The 18,188-nt window shown below is 47.0% G+C and overlaps 1 protein-coding gene across 5 annotated transcripts in view; it reads left to right on the top strand.

The window, feature by feature from the left end:
* Window positions 1–18,188, top strand: part of PABPC4 (poly(A) binding protein cytoplasmic 4) — a 129,869-nt gene that overhangs the window by 44,994 nt on the left and 66,687 nt on the right. For 3 of the 5 annotated variants that reach the window (XM_086955754.1, XM_086955750.1, XM_086955751.1), the window contains exons 2-3: window positions 14,780–14,895; window positions 15,260–15,399. In XM_086955754.1, coding sequence (XP_086811880.1) covers window positions 14,780–14,895; window positions 15,260–15,399 — 256 coding nt within the window. Of the gene's footprint in view, window positions 1–7,248; window positions 7,479–14,779; window positions 14,896–15,259; window positions 15,400–18,188 lie in introns of all 5 variants that reach the window. The other 2 variants (XM_086955753.1, XM_086955752.1) reach the window with 2 other exon arrangements.

Below are 18,188 nucleotides of genomic sequence, written 5' to 3'. Positions count from 1 at the left end.
CGCAGAGTCTCCGCTCTCGCCTGCACGCCGTGGAGACGGCGTAAATTCAGCGCAGTGTTGCGGGTCGGAATAAAGCCAGACTGATCTGGGTGCACCAAGTCACCAATCACTTTAATCAAACGATTAGCTAACATTTTTGACAGAATTTTAGGCTCCACATTGAGAAGTGAAATGGTCCTATATGAGGTACACAACTCGCAGGGTTTTCCTTCTTTATGTATCACCACGATAGACGCCAACCGCTGATCACGGGGAAGCAAACCCCTCTCCCTGGACTCCAAGAACATCGAGCGAAGATACAACGCCATTTTGTTCGGATACAACTTGTACAGCTCGATGGGTATGCCGTTCGGGCCCGTGGCTTTCCCGGAGCGGATGGAGCGAATAGCGAGCGCTACTTCATCGGTGGAGAAGTCCGCCTCCATTAGCTCTCTGTCAGATTCGGACAAGCAGGACAAAGCGATATCCCTGAGCAAAAGATGCGAGTCCTCCTCCGGCCGGTCCGAGACCGGCGCATACACCTCTCGAAAGTGGCAAGTGAACTCCTCCACGATCTCCAACGTGGTGTGGCTCACTGGTTAGAGGCGGCAGACTCGGAAGCAGAGAACGGCCCAGGACCAGGGTTCAATTCCCGACGCGGCAGGGTCGTGGACCAGGGTCAGCGGACTCGATAATTCTCGCCTTGGTGCCTACTCTAACCAGGGATCACAACTCTGGGCATTAGCTTGCCTCATCTCTACAACGGCCCCCCACATTCGCCAGGGATGCCTGGTTTCACCTTGGAGATACCCAGTAGGGACCATCTCACAGGGATAGCCAGGACGGGTTCCCCAGCGGTCTACAGCCCAACGATGCCTCAGGGCAGCAGTGCGCTTTACAAGATGCATACTTTACATCTGTCACACGTACACCATCCACTCGCTCAACCACCGGCACCACTCGATTCAGTCTCTCTTTCTTGTCCAGCCAAGCTATCAACTTCCCCGCCTTGTCGCCCACATCATACAAACGGCCCTGCTGCTCTCGACTCATAGCTTTCGCAGCATTCGTAACCAAGGCCTTATAGTCCGACTGCTTCAGTTGCAAAACATGTACCTTATCACGCGTGACCCCAGACTCAAGATCTGCCTCCAAAGCTACAATATCAGACTCCAGTTGTTCAACCTCTTCATTGTAGCGCCTCTTAGAACTGGCGATCAGCGATAGCGTCTGACCCCGTATAACAGTTTTAAAGGCTTCCCACAGGGACACAGACGAAGACACCAATCCCACATTTTCGACAAAGTAGTGATCAATGGCTTTAACCACCCCAGCCCTGGTCTCTGGAACATAGAGATGCCAGGGATTGATCGGGGCGACTTGGCCCCCTGCGTCCAGATGGAGGTCTATATGGATCCACACCGGGGAGTGATCCGAGATGCCTCTAGGCAAATGTTGGACCTCTCTTACCACACAAGGATATAGTCAAGTCTAGCCAAGCTCCCGTGGGCCCGGAATGGAAAGTGTATTGAGCCTGCCCGGGGTGAAGCGTCCGCCAACAATCAACCATACCAAACGTTTCCAAGAAACCACCCAGGCAGGACTGCGACGGTGTGAGAGCCCGGGGAGGATGGCGATCCTCCAGGCCGCTCACAACCGAGTTGAAGTCCCCTCCAACCACCAGAATCCCCTCAGCGAGCCTCAACAACAGTTTCCCCAGGTCGACAAACGTGGTGGCCTGCAAACCCGGGGGGACATATATCGAAAGGATGGCGACCGCTCTCCCCTCCCACCTACCAACAATGGCCGCAAACCTCCCCCTCTCATCCAATATCGTTTCATCAATCTCCAAGGGAAGGGAACTACGGACCATAACGCCAGCCCCTCTGGAGCCCGAAGTAAATCCCGAGTGTGCAACCAACCGGTAGCCCCTCCGGTTCATAGCATTGAACGTGTTCCCCACCAAGTGCGTTTCTTGCAGTAATACGACATCAGGGGAATGGCGTTTTAAATATTGAAGTACAATCCCCCGTTTTATTTTGTCCCCCAAGCCGTTGGCATTCCAACTTAAGACTCTCAACCCCCTACCCCCATCCCGGAAAAAGTGGCAGGGTCCCCCGAACCCCATGAAGGAAACACAGATCAAACTATGCAACAATACGTAGCCTCTGAAACAATGAAAACAGAAAAAATGAAACCACCCCTCCCCCAAAATGTCCCGAACAAACAACCCCCCACCCTGCACCCCTGCGATAAAACAAAAAAACACCCCAAGTTGCAGTGTGCCTGTCACCCTACTCGAGAAGAAAAGGAAACACCCCAGGAGGAGGAAAAGTCCCGAACTCCCCGCCGCCCCAGGGTTTGTCTGTAAGAGTGTCATTGACCCAAAAAGGGATAACAATCCACCGCAACACGGTACGATGGTGACACACGCCGGTGTCCCTACTCCTCCTGGTCCCGTTGCGTCGATAGTGTGTCCAACCAATCACTGACCACCTCTGGCATATCGAAAATCAAGACCCGCTCATTATGTTCGATGCGCAATCGGGTGGGGAAGAGCATAGCATACTTCATGCCCAGGTCTCTCAGTCTACCCCAGTAAATCCCAGTCTCTGTTTCTGCACCGATTGAGTAAAATCGGGGTAGAAGCTGATTGACGCATTCTCAAATTTGGTGGGGCCACTAGCCCTGAGGCCTGCAAAATGGCGTCTCTGTCCCTGTAGTTGAAGATCCTCGCAATGATGGGTCGCGGCGTAGCCCCCTGTTTGCATCTTCCGTCCGGAACTCTATGGCAAGCTCCACCGCAAAAAGGTTACTTAGGACCTTAGGAGAGAGGTGGTTGAGGATCAAATCTTCAACGTGTAGGTCCGTCGATTGATCGGCTGAGGACTCCGGAACTCCGACGATGCGGACGTAATTGCCCCTAGCTCGACTTTCGAAATCCTCAAGCCGGCGGGCAAATTGGTCACTCGAGGTCTGAAGGGTCCGGATCTCAGTCTGGAGATCGGAGACGTCTATGGTGAGGCTGGCCGTTTTGATATCCAGCAACCTGACTCTCTCGTTAGTCTTGGCCAAGTCCGCCCTAATCAAGCCTACATCCACAGCCACAGTGTCGATCTTGGCCGCCAACGTTTCATATTGTTGACCCATCGATGACTTCATACTCGCAATGGCGCCTATCACGTCTCGAAGAGTCAGCTCCTCTGGCTCAGGGGGGCCACCACCAAGGTCCTCCGGGGTTTTTCCAGTCTCGCTAGGCGAGCCCTTGTTGCGCGCAAATCGGTCCATAATGGTGGTCTGAGTAATGCCACCACGACTCGTGTTCTTGAGTGACCGCTTGTCGCTGTCTGACTTGCCCGCCATGGTGGGCTGCGCGCCCCTTGGGGGCTTTTGGGACCTGGTGAAAATGGCTCCCCACGGGGAAAACCAACGAGAAATCGAAGTGCAGGGCGCCGGTGAAGAGCAGTCAAATGGGTGCGCATACAGGCCAGCTTGATCAAGAAGCAGCCGTCTCCCAGCCTCCTTAGACAGGAAAAGCGAAACCGAAAGTAGACCCCGGGTAGTCGTCCCCTTCCATACGCCGTTGTTGTTCAACTACTTTAGGGGTGCTTCGGATGCCCAAGTCCCGGGATGATTCACTGTGTAGGCCTTCAGGCTTCAGGAAGGAGCACTTCAGGTGTCCGGCATCTGATTCAAATTTTGAAAAAGGCCATTTAGATCAGCAACAAGAACCAGTCATCAGAAACGGGATTCAAGCCAGGATAGACTGTGGAGGCGGCGAGGTTCTCGGGAGCTCACAGCTCACGCGACCATCTTGGATGCGCGCTAAGCTCCTCCTCCAAAAGTTGCCCTTTTATTACAAATTTTAATGAGGATTGGCTCACCACGGCTGTGGACTACACCCCTACCTAATATATGATCGAGACAAAAATTTGCTACAGTTTCATTGAAAACCTGAAGACCTAGTAATTGAGTTATTGACAGAGACAGGTTATAGCTGCATCCTCAAAATGCGCAGCACAAACCAGCGTATAGTTTTGTCTTCTGTGGGAAGTGGAGGGCACCCCTTTGAATTGGGGCTCCCATGCTTCCGTGGAAGAGAAAATCATTAATTGCAGATGAATTACAGATATAGTTCATTTTAAGAAACCTATTTTCTAAAGAAATTATTAATTTTTTGGATTCATTCTGGTCTTGAATCTGATGATAGCTGGACAGTATATTCACAGAACATGCAATGTAATTACTTTTAGTCACCTACTACACAATGATCATTCGTGGCTGCCTAATTCAATCAACTATACAACATATTTTGGTCATGAATGTGTGTATAATTCCAGAGCCCTAAACATCTAGTATATATACATTTTAATAAAAAAAATAACACGTCCTTGATCTGCTTCTTGAATACATGAGTCTACTGCAGGGTACTAAGGAAGGTACGATTGATTGTGACTGTAATGTGAGACAATAAAAGGAGAGAATGAATTGTAGCTCTCCCGTGAGAGCATGTGATTGGTGGGTGGTTCATTTCCTTCATGCTAGTTTTTAAACAGGTACTCATGGTCGCCAATCATCTCTGCTGCGTTTGCCAGCAGGTCACTTTCAGGGACTTCACCTCGCTATAAATAACAGTCTCAGATTCGTCAAACTGCTTAGTGCTGTCTTCTAAGTTGGCTGTACATGGGAGCTGCCTTATCAATCAGTCTAACCCCAGATCATCCCCCTTTCACATCTCTAAATGACTGTCATGCATGGCAGCTACACATCTTCCACCTCATCTCTGCAGCCCTTGTCCTCCATCCTACACACTGGTGCATATGTTACCATGCACCTCCGCAGAACCTTGATCTTATCCATCACACAAACACAATTTTTATGCTTCACAACTCTTTAGACCCACTTCTATCACCACTCACTTTGTTTTCACAATGATTCACAATTTGACATCTTTTACATATTGAAACTCTGCCCACACTATGGAGACACGAAGATGTCATAAACATTATAGAAGTGTGTGATACAGATACCATAGCATACCTTTACAGGCTTTCTCTCCCACTGCTGCAAAACTTAGTTCAGTTCTTCAAGAAATCTATATAATTATCTCACAGCTTTAAGAGAAATTATTGTGTGTAGAACAGACTTCCATTATTCCAATCCAGTGCCTAAATTGTTAATTATAATTCCGAACTCTTCAGAGCGTCCCTCCAACCTATCACAGCTCAACAGAAGTGTTGCATCATTCACAACTTCACTGAACTTGCACCTATTGTTCGCTGCCTTGCCATCTGTCCATACCAAATTATCTCCCAATCTCTACAACTCCAGAGAACTTCAATTCTACCCATTACAATTCTAGGTAGGCTCCTTCGCAACTGCACAGAATTTGCACCCATCCTTACAACTTCACAGAACACTTCTTCCATCCTTCTCAGCAATTTTACATTTCCCCATCACACAGAACTCTATCTCCTACCTCCCATCCTTCACAACTATACAGAACTGTTGCATGTTTCAAAATCTGCAGAACTGCTCTCGCATCTTTACAAACTCTTTCTACCCCTTCTGAACTCCACAGCACTTCCCCATCCTTCGAAAGTGTAGAGCATACTTCCCATCCATCACAAATCTACACCTTCAAAATATACAGATATTTCCTCCCATGATTTACAACTATGCATAACTCCCCCCTAACTAATTTGCAGAAGGTCTTCTGTTTTCCCACATCTGCTGCCTTTTACAGCTCTTGAGTCTTCTCCATTTGTTCACAGTTTCCTTAACAGTTCCACAGGATTCCCCCATCCCTCGCAACTCCACAGAACACCGTTTACAGCTTTCTTGAGGCTCCCCTTGCATCCTTCCTAGATCCATAGACCTCGCTTCTATTCCTCACAAATTCAAATAACTCCTCTCACATCTTTCACAACAACACAGAAGTCGCTCTTGTGTTTTATGACACTACAGAACTTGGCTCCTATCCTTCAGCAACCTACAGAATTGTTACACTCTTTACAATTCACAGAATATTATGTCCACGCTGCATACAAGCTCCTAATTTTGCATACATCCTCCACAGCTTTCCAGAACCTCCACCATCATCCACAGTTTAATAGAATATCTCTTTGCTCAAAACGTTGTCCATCCAATCTCTCGTCTGAGGAACATCCTTCTTGTACTTCGCTACTTTTCAGAATTTCTCCATATTTCACAATGATGTAAGACTAAACTCCTATCCATCCTGATTCTTTAGATAGGTTCTCCACCCTTTGCAAGTCTTGGTTTTGGGCTGTCATAGATGCTGAGTCGTTCTCCTCTCTGTTCTTGCACTACCTGCTTTGAGCAGGGGCTGGTCATGCACCTTGTTCCTAGATCCGATTCTATCTCTGGACACAGAAACCGCATGGCACTATCCCTGAACACCTACCCCTGAATGACTCAGAAGTCCATAATGTATGGAATGGCTAAGGGGGAGGAGACGTTCTCGGACTTACTTTGACCTACTGAAGATCAAGCTCTTTGCTCAGAACTCTCATTGTGTCAGTTCAGTGCTTAAAAGACTCCTTCCCATCAGTCTAGCTTGTCCTTTGCCATAGCGAATTCAAGGGTTGTATTTGCATTGCTATTTTTTAAGAACCTCGGTTCAAACTTTTTATAGGACATTTTTTACACGCCTAAAGATCTTTCCCCAGTAATTTACAGATTTTTTAAAATCAAGAATTTGCACTCATTGTAATGAAATCCAGCACCTTCAGCTGCTCCCGACCTTTCTCTGCTCTATGCCCTAATCCCTTTCCTATGCCTGCTACAGATTTTCCTTCATACGCCTGATCAAACCCATTTTCTGTTTTGCTTCTGATATTGCATCTTTCCTTTTTCTGTGTGTGATAATTTCTCATTGCTTTTATTGTTTGAGACCTAATCCCATTTCCTCCTGGCAAATGAGCTTAGTCCCTGTTTTCTCTGCTCCTAATCATCCTGGTAATTTCGTTCTTCGGCTCTTGCCTTTCTCCACTACTGTTCCTAATTCTAGCCTTTTCACTCTTTGCTTGCTTCTGATCCTGCCTCTTATCTGTTTTTGTTTCTTTCTTGGCTTTGTGTTCTCTCTGCTCCTGATCTTAGTCATTGTGTTCTTTGCTCTTGAACGTCATTGTCTTTCTCTTTCTGCTCCGGATCATACCATTGCCATTGTTTATATTCCTACTGGTGCTCTCACCTTCTCCTTTCTCCACAGCTACTCCTGATCTTACCCCTTTCCTTTCTCTACAGCCGCTGCTGATCTTACCCCCCTTCCTTTCTCTGCAGCTGAGCGTGCTCTGGACACCATGAATTTTGACGTGATCAAGGGGAAACCTATCCGCATCATGTGGTCTCAGCGGGACCCTTCCCTGCGTAAATCTGGGGTTGGTAATGTCTTCATCAAGAATCTTGACAAGTCAATAGACAACAAAGCACTTTATGATACCTTCTCAGCCTTTGGGAACATTCTGTCCTGCAAGGTAAGTGCAGCAGGCACCAGTCATTGCAAGTCTCATCGGTCACATTGAGATTGCTTCAATTATTTCAAGCCTAGTTGGTCATTGGCAGCCTCTTTGGTTACTCCACATCTTGTTGTTGGTTACTGCACATCTTGTTGGTTACTGCACGGCTTGTTGGTTACTGCACGCCTTGTCCGTTACTGCACGCCTTGTCCGTCTATGTGAGTCTCATCATTTACTTTTAACTCATTAGTGACTGCAAGCCGATTTAGTTACTACTCAGCTTCACAAAGTCAGAGTCTTCTCTGTCACTTTGAGCTTTATCGATTACTTCAAGTCTCATTGGTCACTGAGAACCTTATCAGTTATCTTGAGTCTTGTTGGTCACTGTCTTATGAACTTCTGTCACCTCAGCTGTTGTTTTTAGCCTCGATTGTCATCTCAAGCCTTGTCAGCCTCCAGACTATGTAGCCCACCTCGGACTCCTCGCCTCCAGGGCAAGACCTCTTGACAGGTCTCTCACATAAAAAAATTAACTAGATGGTCTTCACAGGTGGGCCGAGCAGACTTCTCTCAGCTCTGCGTCAAGATTCCTTTCTGTTGGGCCTTTTGTTTAGGATCTTAATAGGCTTTATTCTGTGAAAGGATCTTCTTGGGTCTCTACAATTTCGCACTCTCAGGGCCAGCACTTAGAAAGCCTTCTCTACATTATTCCTCCCAGGACTAGCACAGAGACCTTGCATGTGACCCGAGAAACCCTACCACTTAGTGTTTTCTTTCATGCTGGAATCCCACAACCTTTGAAGAGCAGGATACTGGTCTTCCTAGTATTTCTTCCCCATTTCAGTGCCTTGCTTCCCTCCTGCAAAAAGGATGCACGAATCCCCTCCTCCATTCGGTTTTTACCTGAAGTGCAGTCTTCTCTTTGCTCCTCCTCTTCTTCAACCTTCCCTTTTCTATTGTCGGTTCTCTTACTGCAAGCAGGAGGTCCTGGTTTTCTTTATGTCCTGCCTTATCTCTTCTCCTTTTGGAGGGACTTCTTGTTCCCTTACCTCAAGTCGCTTCTACCCTTCCTGCATGAAAAATCCCTTTCTTCTGCAATCCTCTTTTCTGCAAATTCTTTTCCTGTGAGGCACCCTACTCTAAACAGTAATCCTTTCTATTTTTCTCTCTCCTGCACCTTTTCTGTCTCCTTTCCAGCACTTGCATATATCCTACTTCCTTTTGTCCAAAACCTCCCCCTTCCCGCAGGGTGCCCTTCTCTCATTTGATTTTAACCCGAGTACTCTTAACTGCAACCAACTTGTATCGTTTCTCTTGCTTTGCCCTTGTAGCTAGTGCAGTACTAATTAGCCCACTGTTTTCTTGATACCAGAGATTCTCTTAATGTTCTGTGTACAGAAGTTCTAGCAACCTTGAGGAGAACAGAAAGTGACCTTTTGCAGAAACTCTGATATGATTGCCTCTCGCTCTGGCGCCCCTGAGTCACCTGGCCTAACAAATCAAAAGAAAGGCGTGAAAGTTAAAATCTTAATTGCATACTTCTGCTTTTAAGCTGTCAGAGGAAGCTCAGATCTAGTTGCACACTACGTGGTTGCCTCTCCACTGAGGAGTGAATGAAGTAAAATCCATGCAGACTCTTACGGAGTCTCTTCCGGATCTCTGTAAAGACACGGGTCGTATTGAAATCTTACCTCTCATCCACAAATGCCTCATTGTCTGAGATGGGGAACAGCCTTTACAACCCGGGTATTACCACGCGCTACCATTACAACGCAAGTCGTTACAACGACTTGCGCTGGAGGGCGCTGTTGGATAGGGAATAGTTTAATTTTCTATTCCAACACCTTCCCTACTGTAACGTGGACTGGAGTTGGAATAGAAAATTAAACTATTCCACTATCCAGCGCTTACAGCGCAAGTCATTGTAACGACTTGCGTTGTAAAAACAGCGTTGTAATGGCACGCGTGGTAAAAGCCCGTGTTGTAATGCCATACAACCTCTGAGACAACATCCACATATTTGCTCACCTGTATGTATCACTCACTGATGATGTGAGTCCTTAACAAGTAATTAGTTCACAATTGTCTTTTTACTGGAAACCAAGTACCCCATTCTAGCACTTAACGCTGTCCCGGTAGCGAAGTGGAGCAGTCCAAGGCCTCAAGGAAGGCGGTGTGGGCTAGTAATCCACGCTCGTTGTTATGCAATAACACTCAATAAAGAATTGTCTAGCTGGTGCTTTTTCTTTTGTAAAGGAGAAGAACTTTTATTAGATGCACACTACTAAATACTACACATTAAATTACAAATGTGTGCAATCTGATAGATGGAAATACCTTTGCTGATGCCCCTAATATCATGTTAACCCTAGTGGATCCTGAACCCTATAACAACTATACCCCGCACCTACATTAATGCAACATTGCAATATAAGGGGATGTTCTTACCAATAAGGCAGGCCTACTGGCTTTGTCAGGGTGTCACCACATCAGTAAATGTAGCCACATGTTATGAGTCAATATTTAAACACTATTGAAATCAATGGTAATGGTATTTATATCCATTACATATTCCAACCCACCATTGAAGTTAATGGGGATAATTCCAACATTCAATAGTATTCAATATACTATGAAACCTTACACTGTCAGTCATTACCATTGTTAATAAAGCATTGTTTGTAAAAATGTGCCCCAGGGCTTTACATTTTAATTTGAACTTTCATTAAGCTGTAACCTCAGGACCAATCAATAGATGCCCCCGCAAACCAGAGCCCAAAGGCAAAAGCTCCAGCTCTGAGTGCTTTGAAAGCAAGGTAACCTCTTTGAGGTCAGACATTCAGCCTATTTTGTGAAAATCTGCTAGAGGGCTGCTGCACTTCCTGCTGCCCCCCATAATTCTCTCGAGAAATATTGGTGGTGCCCCTTCTCTTCCTGGGGCACCACAAAGAGAAGATAAGCTAATTTTACTTGCTTCGGTCCCGGGCAGTGGGGTGCATAGGACCCTCGTAATGTACCAGTTCCCCGGGAGTTTGTGGACCCGCGGGGCAAAAAGTGTGCCCAGGAGGGAGCCCCACTCATGCCCCCTCCCAGTAATAATAAATTTATGTTATTGCGCCGGGCCTAGGCCCTCCACAAGAGAATCTTCTGAAAGGATGTCAGAGCACACTTTTCCCTTTGCTCTCAGTTGATCCTTAGGGTACTGAGCTTAAAACGCTTGTAACATTGGCCCTGTAGGGCCAAACTCTCGGATTGTGTACTCATTGTGCTCCTCGTGGCCATCACTATCCAACCAGGAGCATTATTTTCAGGCCTTCTGGACTCCAAAGGATGTTTTTCGTGGGGAGCTGGGGTTTCAGGCACCCTGCATCAGACCTGTCCTCGCCTGCACTCCTGAGGCTTTCTTCCAGTTGGGAGGGGGGAGGGGCTCTTTCACAGCTCCACCACAGCCAGCAAGCAGATCACTCAGCCTGCTGCACTCCCCAGGCAACATTGCCTCCTGGCCATCTCTCAAGGTAAAGGTACCTTGGTGTCAGCAGCGGAATCTAGGGTCAGTTCACAGAAGGTCTAGGGGAAGCATCCAGGGTTCCCCAGCAGGTCCATTCCCCCATCTGTTCCTCACGGGGCACAAAAGGGGGCAGTGCCACTGACCATCCTAGTCCTGGAGGTCAACTCCAAAGTCCATCCTTGCAAGGCATCCGGTGGCTTCTCCTTCCAGTTACTCATCCTTTCATTGTCGTCGCTCCCAGGTCCAGTGTCTTATGATCTGTCTCTCCTTTCTGCAGGTCTTTTTAAGTGGGGGTAGAAAGGTTCTAGAAGCCAAGCACCCCAGCCAATTCTAGTGTGCCACATCATCACTCCAACCTTGTCCCAACCCTCCTGCACAGCATTCTAGGACAATCCAGTATGGCAGCTTCAAGTTATCTGTGGAAAGAGCGTCCCTCAGAGTCTCAGGACCGCCCTTCCCCAATACAGCTACGTGATCCTTTCCCACCAAAACTTCAAAGACAAGCCCATTCTGTGTTGGATCCAGAAGTTTTGTCCTCTCCTTTGTTTCCGTGGGCCTGGGCTGCCTCCGCCCAGGTAAAGTATAACAGACTAATTATCAGATGCAGACTTCCTCTCCACCCATTCCTTTCAAAGGTACTGGGTCAAGCTCTGTTAATTGCTGGGCTGGGATTGTTTGGGGAAGCAGTTTATCCTCCTGCTGGGGAGTTAATTAATTGGCCCACCAAGGGTTGTGGGAAGGGGGGGGGGGTGCAAAGGCCTGTAATATAATTATGCGCTTAGCCATGGACATAACAAACCTTGAAGCGTCATTATCAATGTAGATATGATGTTAGAGACTATGTGCCAGATGTATCAGAGGGTTTTACCCATTCTGTGTCTATGGGAAAATGTGTTTGTACATATAGCCCTATATCAACACTCGAGGTACTTGCTTAGCCCTAGACTGGTATCTCACTGGACCCATTAGGCCCAAGTAGCGCAAAACTGTACTTTAAGGCATATTCACCTAAACAATGTATAAAACAGTGTAAGCACCTTAGACCTTCAGTAAATGACCAGCTAGCTGTACACATATATCGGGCTGCGCAGGACTGTAATCTAACGTGCAGCTGCACGCATGTGTGCTCACATGTTTGGGTGTAAGCAGCCCAGAACCTCTTACCTTAGCTGCACAGCAGCCGCATCAGGGCCGGACTGGCCGTTGCGGGCACCGGGCAATCCCCCGGTGGGCCGCAAGGGTGGGGGCCGGTTTGGGCCCCTGGGGGCCGTTTTTGTTACACGGCCGTTTTTGCAGCGAAGCTGCAAAATCGGCCGTGTAACGAAATCGGCCGAAAACCGGCCCCGGCAAAGAGCTCGGTCACACCCCCAAGCCCCCTGGGGGCTGGCCGAGCACTTTGCCAGGGCCGGTTTTGGTTCCCAGTCCGGCCCTGAGCCGCATTACCTTAAAATGCTGACGCTGGCGGTTAGCCTTCTCAGTCCATTTAGCGTGAGTTTACTGTCATATAAACTCAAGTATTGAGGCTGCTTTACATTAAAAGGCTGAAACCAGGGTATTCAAAAAGAAAAATCCAGGGGGTTAAGATGGGTGTAACCCCCCACTCCCCACCCCTTAACCGCATCGCTGCTGCGGCGATTTTTGCGCTGCGCGGCTTTTTTCTGTTTTCCGCGTTACATGACGAGCTCAGCTCGTCATCAGCACACGCCACCCGTGGGTGATGACGAGCTGAGCTCGTCATCTGAATCGAAGGGGTTAAGAATGTGGCTAACCCTGCGTGAATCTGTGCTCCTGGAAGCCACAACCTCCAAAGCTGGATGAATTTGAATTCTTGTACTGATTTTGCAGATCATGATTGCTGCCCTTTTTAGGTCTGGCATCAACCAGGTCCTTTTGATTTTGACTAAACTTATATTTGTAATATACTGATGTGCACTTCTGTTAGATCTCTTGACCCATTGGTCTGTTATTGTGTCATTCACATTTGTCATCTGCCCACCAAAGCATACAGCATACAGCATGGGGCAGTGGTTCATCCCACTTGGCTAGCTTCAATGTGAGCGGCTAATATGTGTCCCTTCACAACGAGCTCATTCACATGCAGTTCGTGCCAGGGACTAGTAGGGCTTTATAAGAACAAAAGGATATTTTTGCTTTTAGCTTTTTTTTAGGTGGGCCCAGCAGTTTAGTCAACTATAACGTTTTGCAAAAAACGTGACAAAACAAGCACTGACAAAAACAAAAGGCTTGCATGCAACGACGCACCTGTTGGATTTGCCAAGGTTTCTTTGGCTAAGCCTTACTGCCACTTGTAGTACTGACTACTGAGGTTCGAAGACTTTCAAAGGTAACTTCATTCCAAAATATATGTCCAGGTTCCAAACCAACACTGGGTAGTCCTCTTGCACTTCTGGCACCCTATTATACATACTGCCACCGGGCCGGGACACAGTGGGCTGCCCTTTCTGTAATACTGATAGTGTTGGCACACATGTATCACTGGTGCTTTCTTTAGAGGGCATTCCCTCATTTGCCCTATGCAATGAGCGGATCACTTTGCTTTTGCGCCCTTGCCCTATTATAAACTGGGGCGAGAGGCAAACAGCCCCTTAGGAGGCACACTAATATTACACCACAAAAAGGTGGCAGCCCTCTGTGGGCCAAGGGGGTGGGGGAAGAGAAAGGTATCCCATGGCCCCGGCAGATAGGTGTCGGAGCACCTAAACAAAATGCACCCTCCCTTGTGGGAGCACCCCATAATGTCCTGCAGATGTTCAGCCCTACCAACGAAAATGAGAGCATGGGAGTGCAGCATCACATACCCCCGCAAGGGAATTCTACCAAGTGACTCAAAGTGGACAAGGTCAAAGTAAATATTACACCCCAGGTTTTCTGCCAACAAATCGGGCACTCTCAAGGCTGAAAAATGTATCATGTAATCTAGGAGTGCAGTGACCACTCTTGGTTGGTTGGTTGGTTCCCTGGATGCATGCTTGTGTCCCAAGTTGGTCAAATAAAGTCACAGACACGTTTTGTTAATTTTGGAATGTTTTATTCAGCTATGTTATGAATGCAGAGTGTACTGATTCTTCAGGAAAGGTTGCGATGCTTTATTAATTGTTATAACTGCAAGTCGTTACAATGCGTATTAATTATAAAGATTGCAGATGGATTATGAGTACTGAAGTCAGTGATAGTGATGCAATAGGACTTATGATTCTGATCTTTAAGTGTGATAACATTGACAAAGGCTGTAGACCTGCTTCATTTGAAGTGACACCCTCTTATATGAGTTGTCCTGTGTTGTATGGGGAGGGTTACTGTTTTTTCTGGGGTCAAGTATAATGTTATCAAAAGTATTTCCACCAGCCTTGTGTTTGTTTGTAAATTACTGCATAGTATCAAACAGTGTGTGTTTAATAAAAGAACATTTCCTTTTCTAAAAAAAAGCACAGACTGGACTGAATGAGTTTTACTACTGTGTACCAGTGAATGAGCCCCGCCACCTTCCCTGAGTAGGTCTTGGTATACTCTGCCTTGCAACCCAAATAGATTCAAGCGCTGCAATGGAGTGTCTGTTCCAGAGTAAAGGGATGATTTAGGACCCATTACTTGTTTAGGCCACGCATGTATCGGCCAGTTTTCTTTCTTGTAATTCCGATTGAAGAAAGATGTCACAGCTGATGCAACCCAACCTACTGTCATTGACCATCAGAAGGGACAAGTAATTCAGAATGATACCTGAAGCTCTTAGATGACTCTTGTTGATCACCACAGCTCTTGGCTTACTCTTTTCTACTTGGTGTTATTGCAGGTGGTGTGTGATGAGAATGGCTCCAAGGGCTATGCCTTTGTGCACTTTGAGACCCAAGATGCTGCAGATCGCGCCATTGAGAAAATGAACGGCATGCTACTGAATGATCGCAAAGTGTAAGTGCATCACACCATGCATCTGATCAAGGAAAGTAGGCATTGATCTGCCACCTTTTCAATCCCCCTAAAGAGTGACTAAGCCTAACTTATTTTCTAGGACCTTGGAGGGTGACATTCGCCTAATTCGGTTACCTGGAAGAGCGACTGTTATACTAATCCTGCCCAACTTCCTCCAAAATAAAGCCCTTATCCTAACTCGCTCTTGTACTGAGTGACTTTTATCCAAACAGGTGCAAAAAGTTTCCAGTTTAGATAAAAAGTATTATGGACCACCTTGCTAACTTCCTCTCAAACCAGAGTGACCACTGTCATTTTTTTCTAACTCTTGAGAGCTCTTACCATATTGTATTTGTACCTTCAGGTTCGTGGGGCGCTTCAAGTCTCGGAAGGAGCGCGAAGTTGAGTTGGGCGCGAAAGCCAAAGAATTCACCAATGTTTACATCAAGAATTTTGGGGATGAAATGGATGATGAGCGGCTGAAGGAGCTCTTTAGCAAGTATGGTGCGTCACACAAGGGGATGGGCGCTGTCACTGCATTCTGTTGATCCACTGAGAAATCCTTCTCCTTTCTCTATATTTTATGCTCTCAAAACATTATGCTTTCTCCCCACACCATAGTGTCTGTGCTCACACTTTGCTGTCTTTACATACCAATCTTTTGTCAAGACGCCTTTAATTTTTGTGCAAGTAAAGCATTGCTCCTCTTTTCCAGTAGTGTCTGTGGATATCCCAACCAAACCTTACTTGAATGATCTGTGCTGCTAGTGAGGCACCCTGAAACAATAATTTTATATATATATATATACTGGGTAGTTAGTATTGTGTTTCCATTGGAAATGCCTTTTTTTTTATGCTAATAACTTTTGCGCCATTTGACGAATGTCCCAAAAGCTTTCCGAATGTGCTACTTTTTGACGAGTTTGCACATAGAAAGTTTTGTGGTGATCCGTTAAAGGGGCGCCAAAACAAATTTTCCATTCATTTTTAAACAGGAACTTTAGAGACACCTACAGCTCAAACTGCTGAACGGATCTACACCAAATTTGGCAGCAAGCTAAATCTCTGTCCAGAAAGAGTGCTTCTTCTGTTCTGGTTTAAATCTGTTCAGTAGTTTTTGAGGAATTAGTGCTAAAAATGTTTTTATATAAAGGGACGCAAAGCATCTGTGGATCCGACAGATCTCCTGCTGAGATCTGATTGGCTGCCCCAATCTCAACCAGGAAGTTGTGGCAGCCTTTTAGGGACTCAGAACTCAGTCCAGAGTCCTAGAAAACGCCCATAAAGACATAAGGGGGCAGGGTACAGAGACCCTGAAAACCAGGCCCTGGTGGTGGAGCCCCTCTGGGACCCAGCCAAGGGCAAAAAAACGCTTTCCTCCTCTGCCCCATCCTTCCCACCCCCCTCAGCCCTCTCCCCCTGAATTTTGCTGCAAATTTGCGATGGATCTGCAAATCCGAGGCAAAAAAAATTACTGGCTCCTGCGCATTTAAGAATGTCCCCCACCATGTGTGGGCCAGTGGAGGGAGGCGCAGCATTAATTTAAGGCGGAGGGGCACGTAGCCCCCTTCCCAAGCCTCCACGAGATCCTGGGGATCCCATCCCCTGGGGCATAGAATGACCCTAGGGACCCCATCCCCCAGGTCGGTAATTTCAATAAAGTGGAGGAGGGCCGCGTGGCATCCCTCCCTGATCCATAATATGGCTACGGGGAACCCATCCTCTGGAGCTGGCTCAGTGAGGGTATCCCATGGTCCCCAACCCCCCGGACAACGTCGATTTCCCTGCCTGCGAGCACAGGCAGGGAAAATCTGAAGTTCTTTCACTGGGTGGGAGCACAGAGCTGCTCCTGCTCGGTGGGAGAATAAAGCATTTCCCTGCTCTCACTCTCAGACAGGGAAATGGTTCAATTGCGGTCACCCTGTGGGAGTAAAAGAAAACTGCTCCTGTGGTGCTGGAGTAATTTCAGCTCCCACGGCGCCCGTAATGGTTGCACGCAGGGGAGCCAGCAGGGCTGTGGATGCCCTGGGCCTCCCCCTGCTGCCCTCAATGTGGGACGATCTTGGGGGTGTCCCAGGGCGCACACCCCACTTTTTTTTTGTAAACGGGACTGCTTGTGGAATGTCCTGGGCCCACCTCTCTGAGCTAATTTCTGCCACAGAGACCCCATCCCAGCCTTTTTTCTTTATTTTTATTAAAGGCAAGGCAAGTCGAGCGACCCTCCCCCGCCTTCTTCCCCCAACCCAGGCCATTTTATGCACCTGGGGCCCCATCTCTAGTGTGGGTGCTCTGTTTGCAGGTCCCCGTCAACCATGACTACTCCCGGTAAGGAAAACCCGACACCTCTGCACACTTCCTGGCCCATGGGTAGGAGGAGCAAAGGTGTCTGTGAGGCTTGAACCCCCTTGTTCGATCAGCCCAACCGGCCCCCCAGCCAAAGCCTGCAGCCTCTTTCCGTGAAGACCGATTCCCCAATGATTTCCATAAGGCACCTGGCGCTGTTTTGCTCCCCTGCACCCGGGCGCCCTAGTGCTGCTGATGGTGTCTGGCAGGTGTAACTTTAGATCTTGCCCTACACTAAATTAAAGTCCTGAAGATTGGTCTAGTAAGTCACTGTACTGTACCTGAATGCTTTACTTGTTTTTCCTCCCATTGGATAACATTCAGCTTCTGAAAAATGCACTGTCGACTTTTTAAATGCGAAATTAGATACACTGAAAAACATACTTAAGTGATCGTATTCATCGGGTGCCTAAATATATTTAAAGATGCGTGTTATTTTTATGAACTGGTGTGGATCTTCTTATTGACTGTGTTCATCATTTATTGACTATTGCGTGTATTTGCAATTGTCTTGCAGTCCTCTCTGATAAGTCATAGGCTGATCAACCACACTACCCCGAGAAGATCACCTTGGGATTACTAGAGCAAGCCCCTGTCCACTCATAAGGGAACCCCAGTACCCCTTGCATGATATATCACAATATTTAATATATCCTATAATGAGCCAGCTTCCTACATTGCTGGTGCACCGGTAGGGTACAAGACTAGACATTCGCTGTACCTTTTGGCTAATAAGTTAATCCACTAAGAATTCCAAAATTGTCATTAGCTAAAAATATTTTGGGGGATTTACATTTTTTTCCAAATCGTTTTAAAACTAGCTATTAGGGCCTTGTGTTAAGGCCCACAGTAAAACTATTTTGGAATTTAAAAAGTATTTCAGTCAGTTAGGCCCTTAAGAAAGTACATAGATGTTTTTGTAGTTTTCTACAAAGGTCCCAACAACTTTA

The sequence above is a fragment of the Lissotriton vulgaris genome, chromosome 2_1 (genome assembly GCF_964263255.1).
Source record: "Lissotriton vulgaris chromosome 2_1, aLisVul1.2, whole genome shotgun sequence".
Classification (NCBI taxonomy): Eukaryota; Metazoa; Chordata; class Amphibia; order Caudata; family Salamandridae; genus Lissotriton; species Lissotriton vulgaris.
The sequence above is the reverse complement of the archived record's forward strand: the minus strand, read 5'-3'. Positions and strand labels throughout refer to the sequence as shown.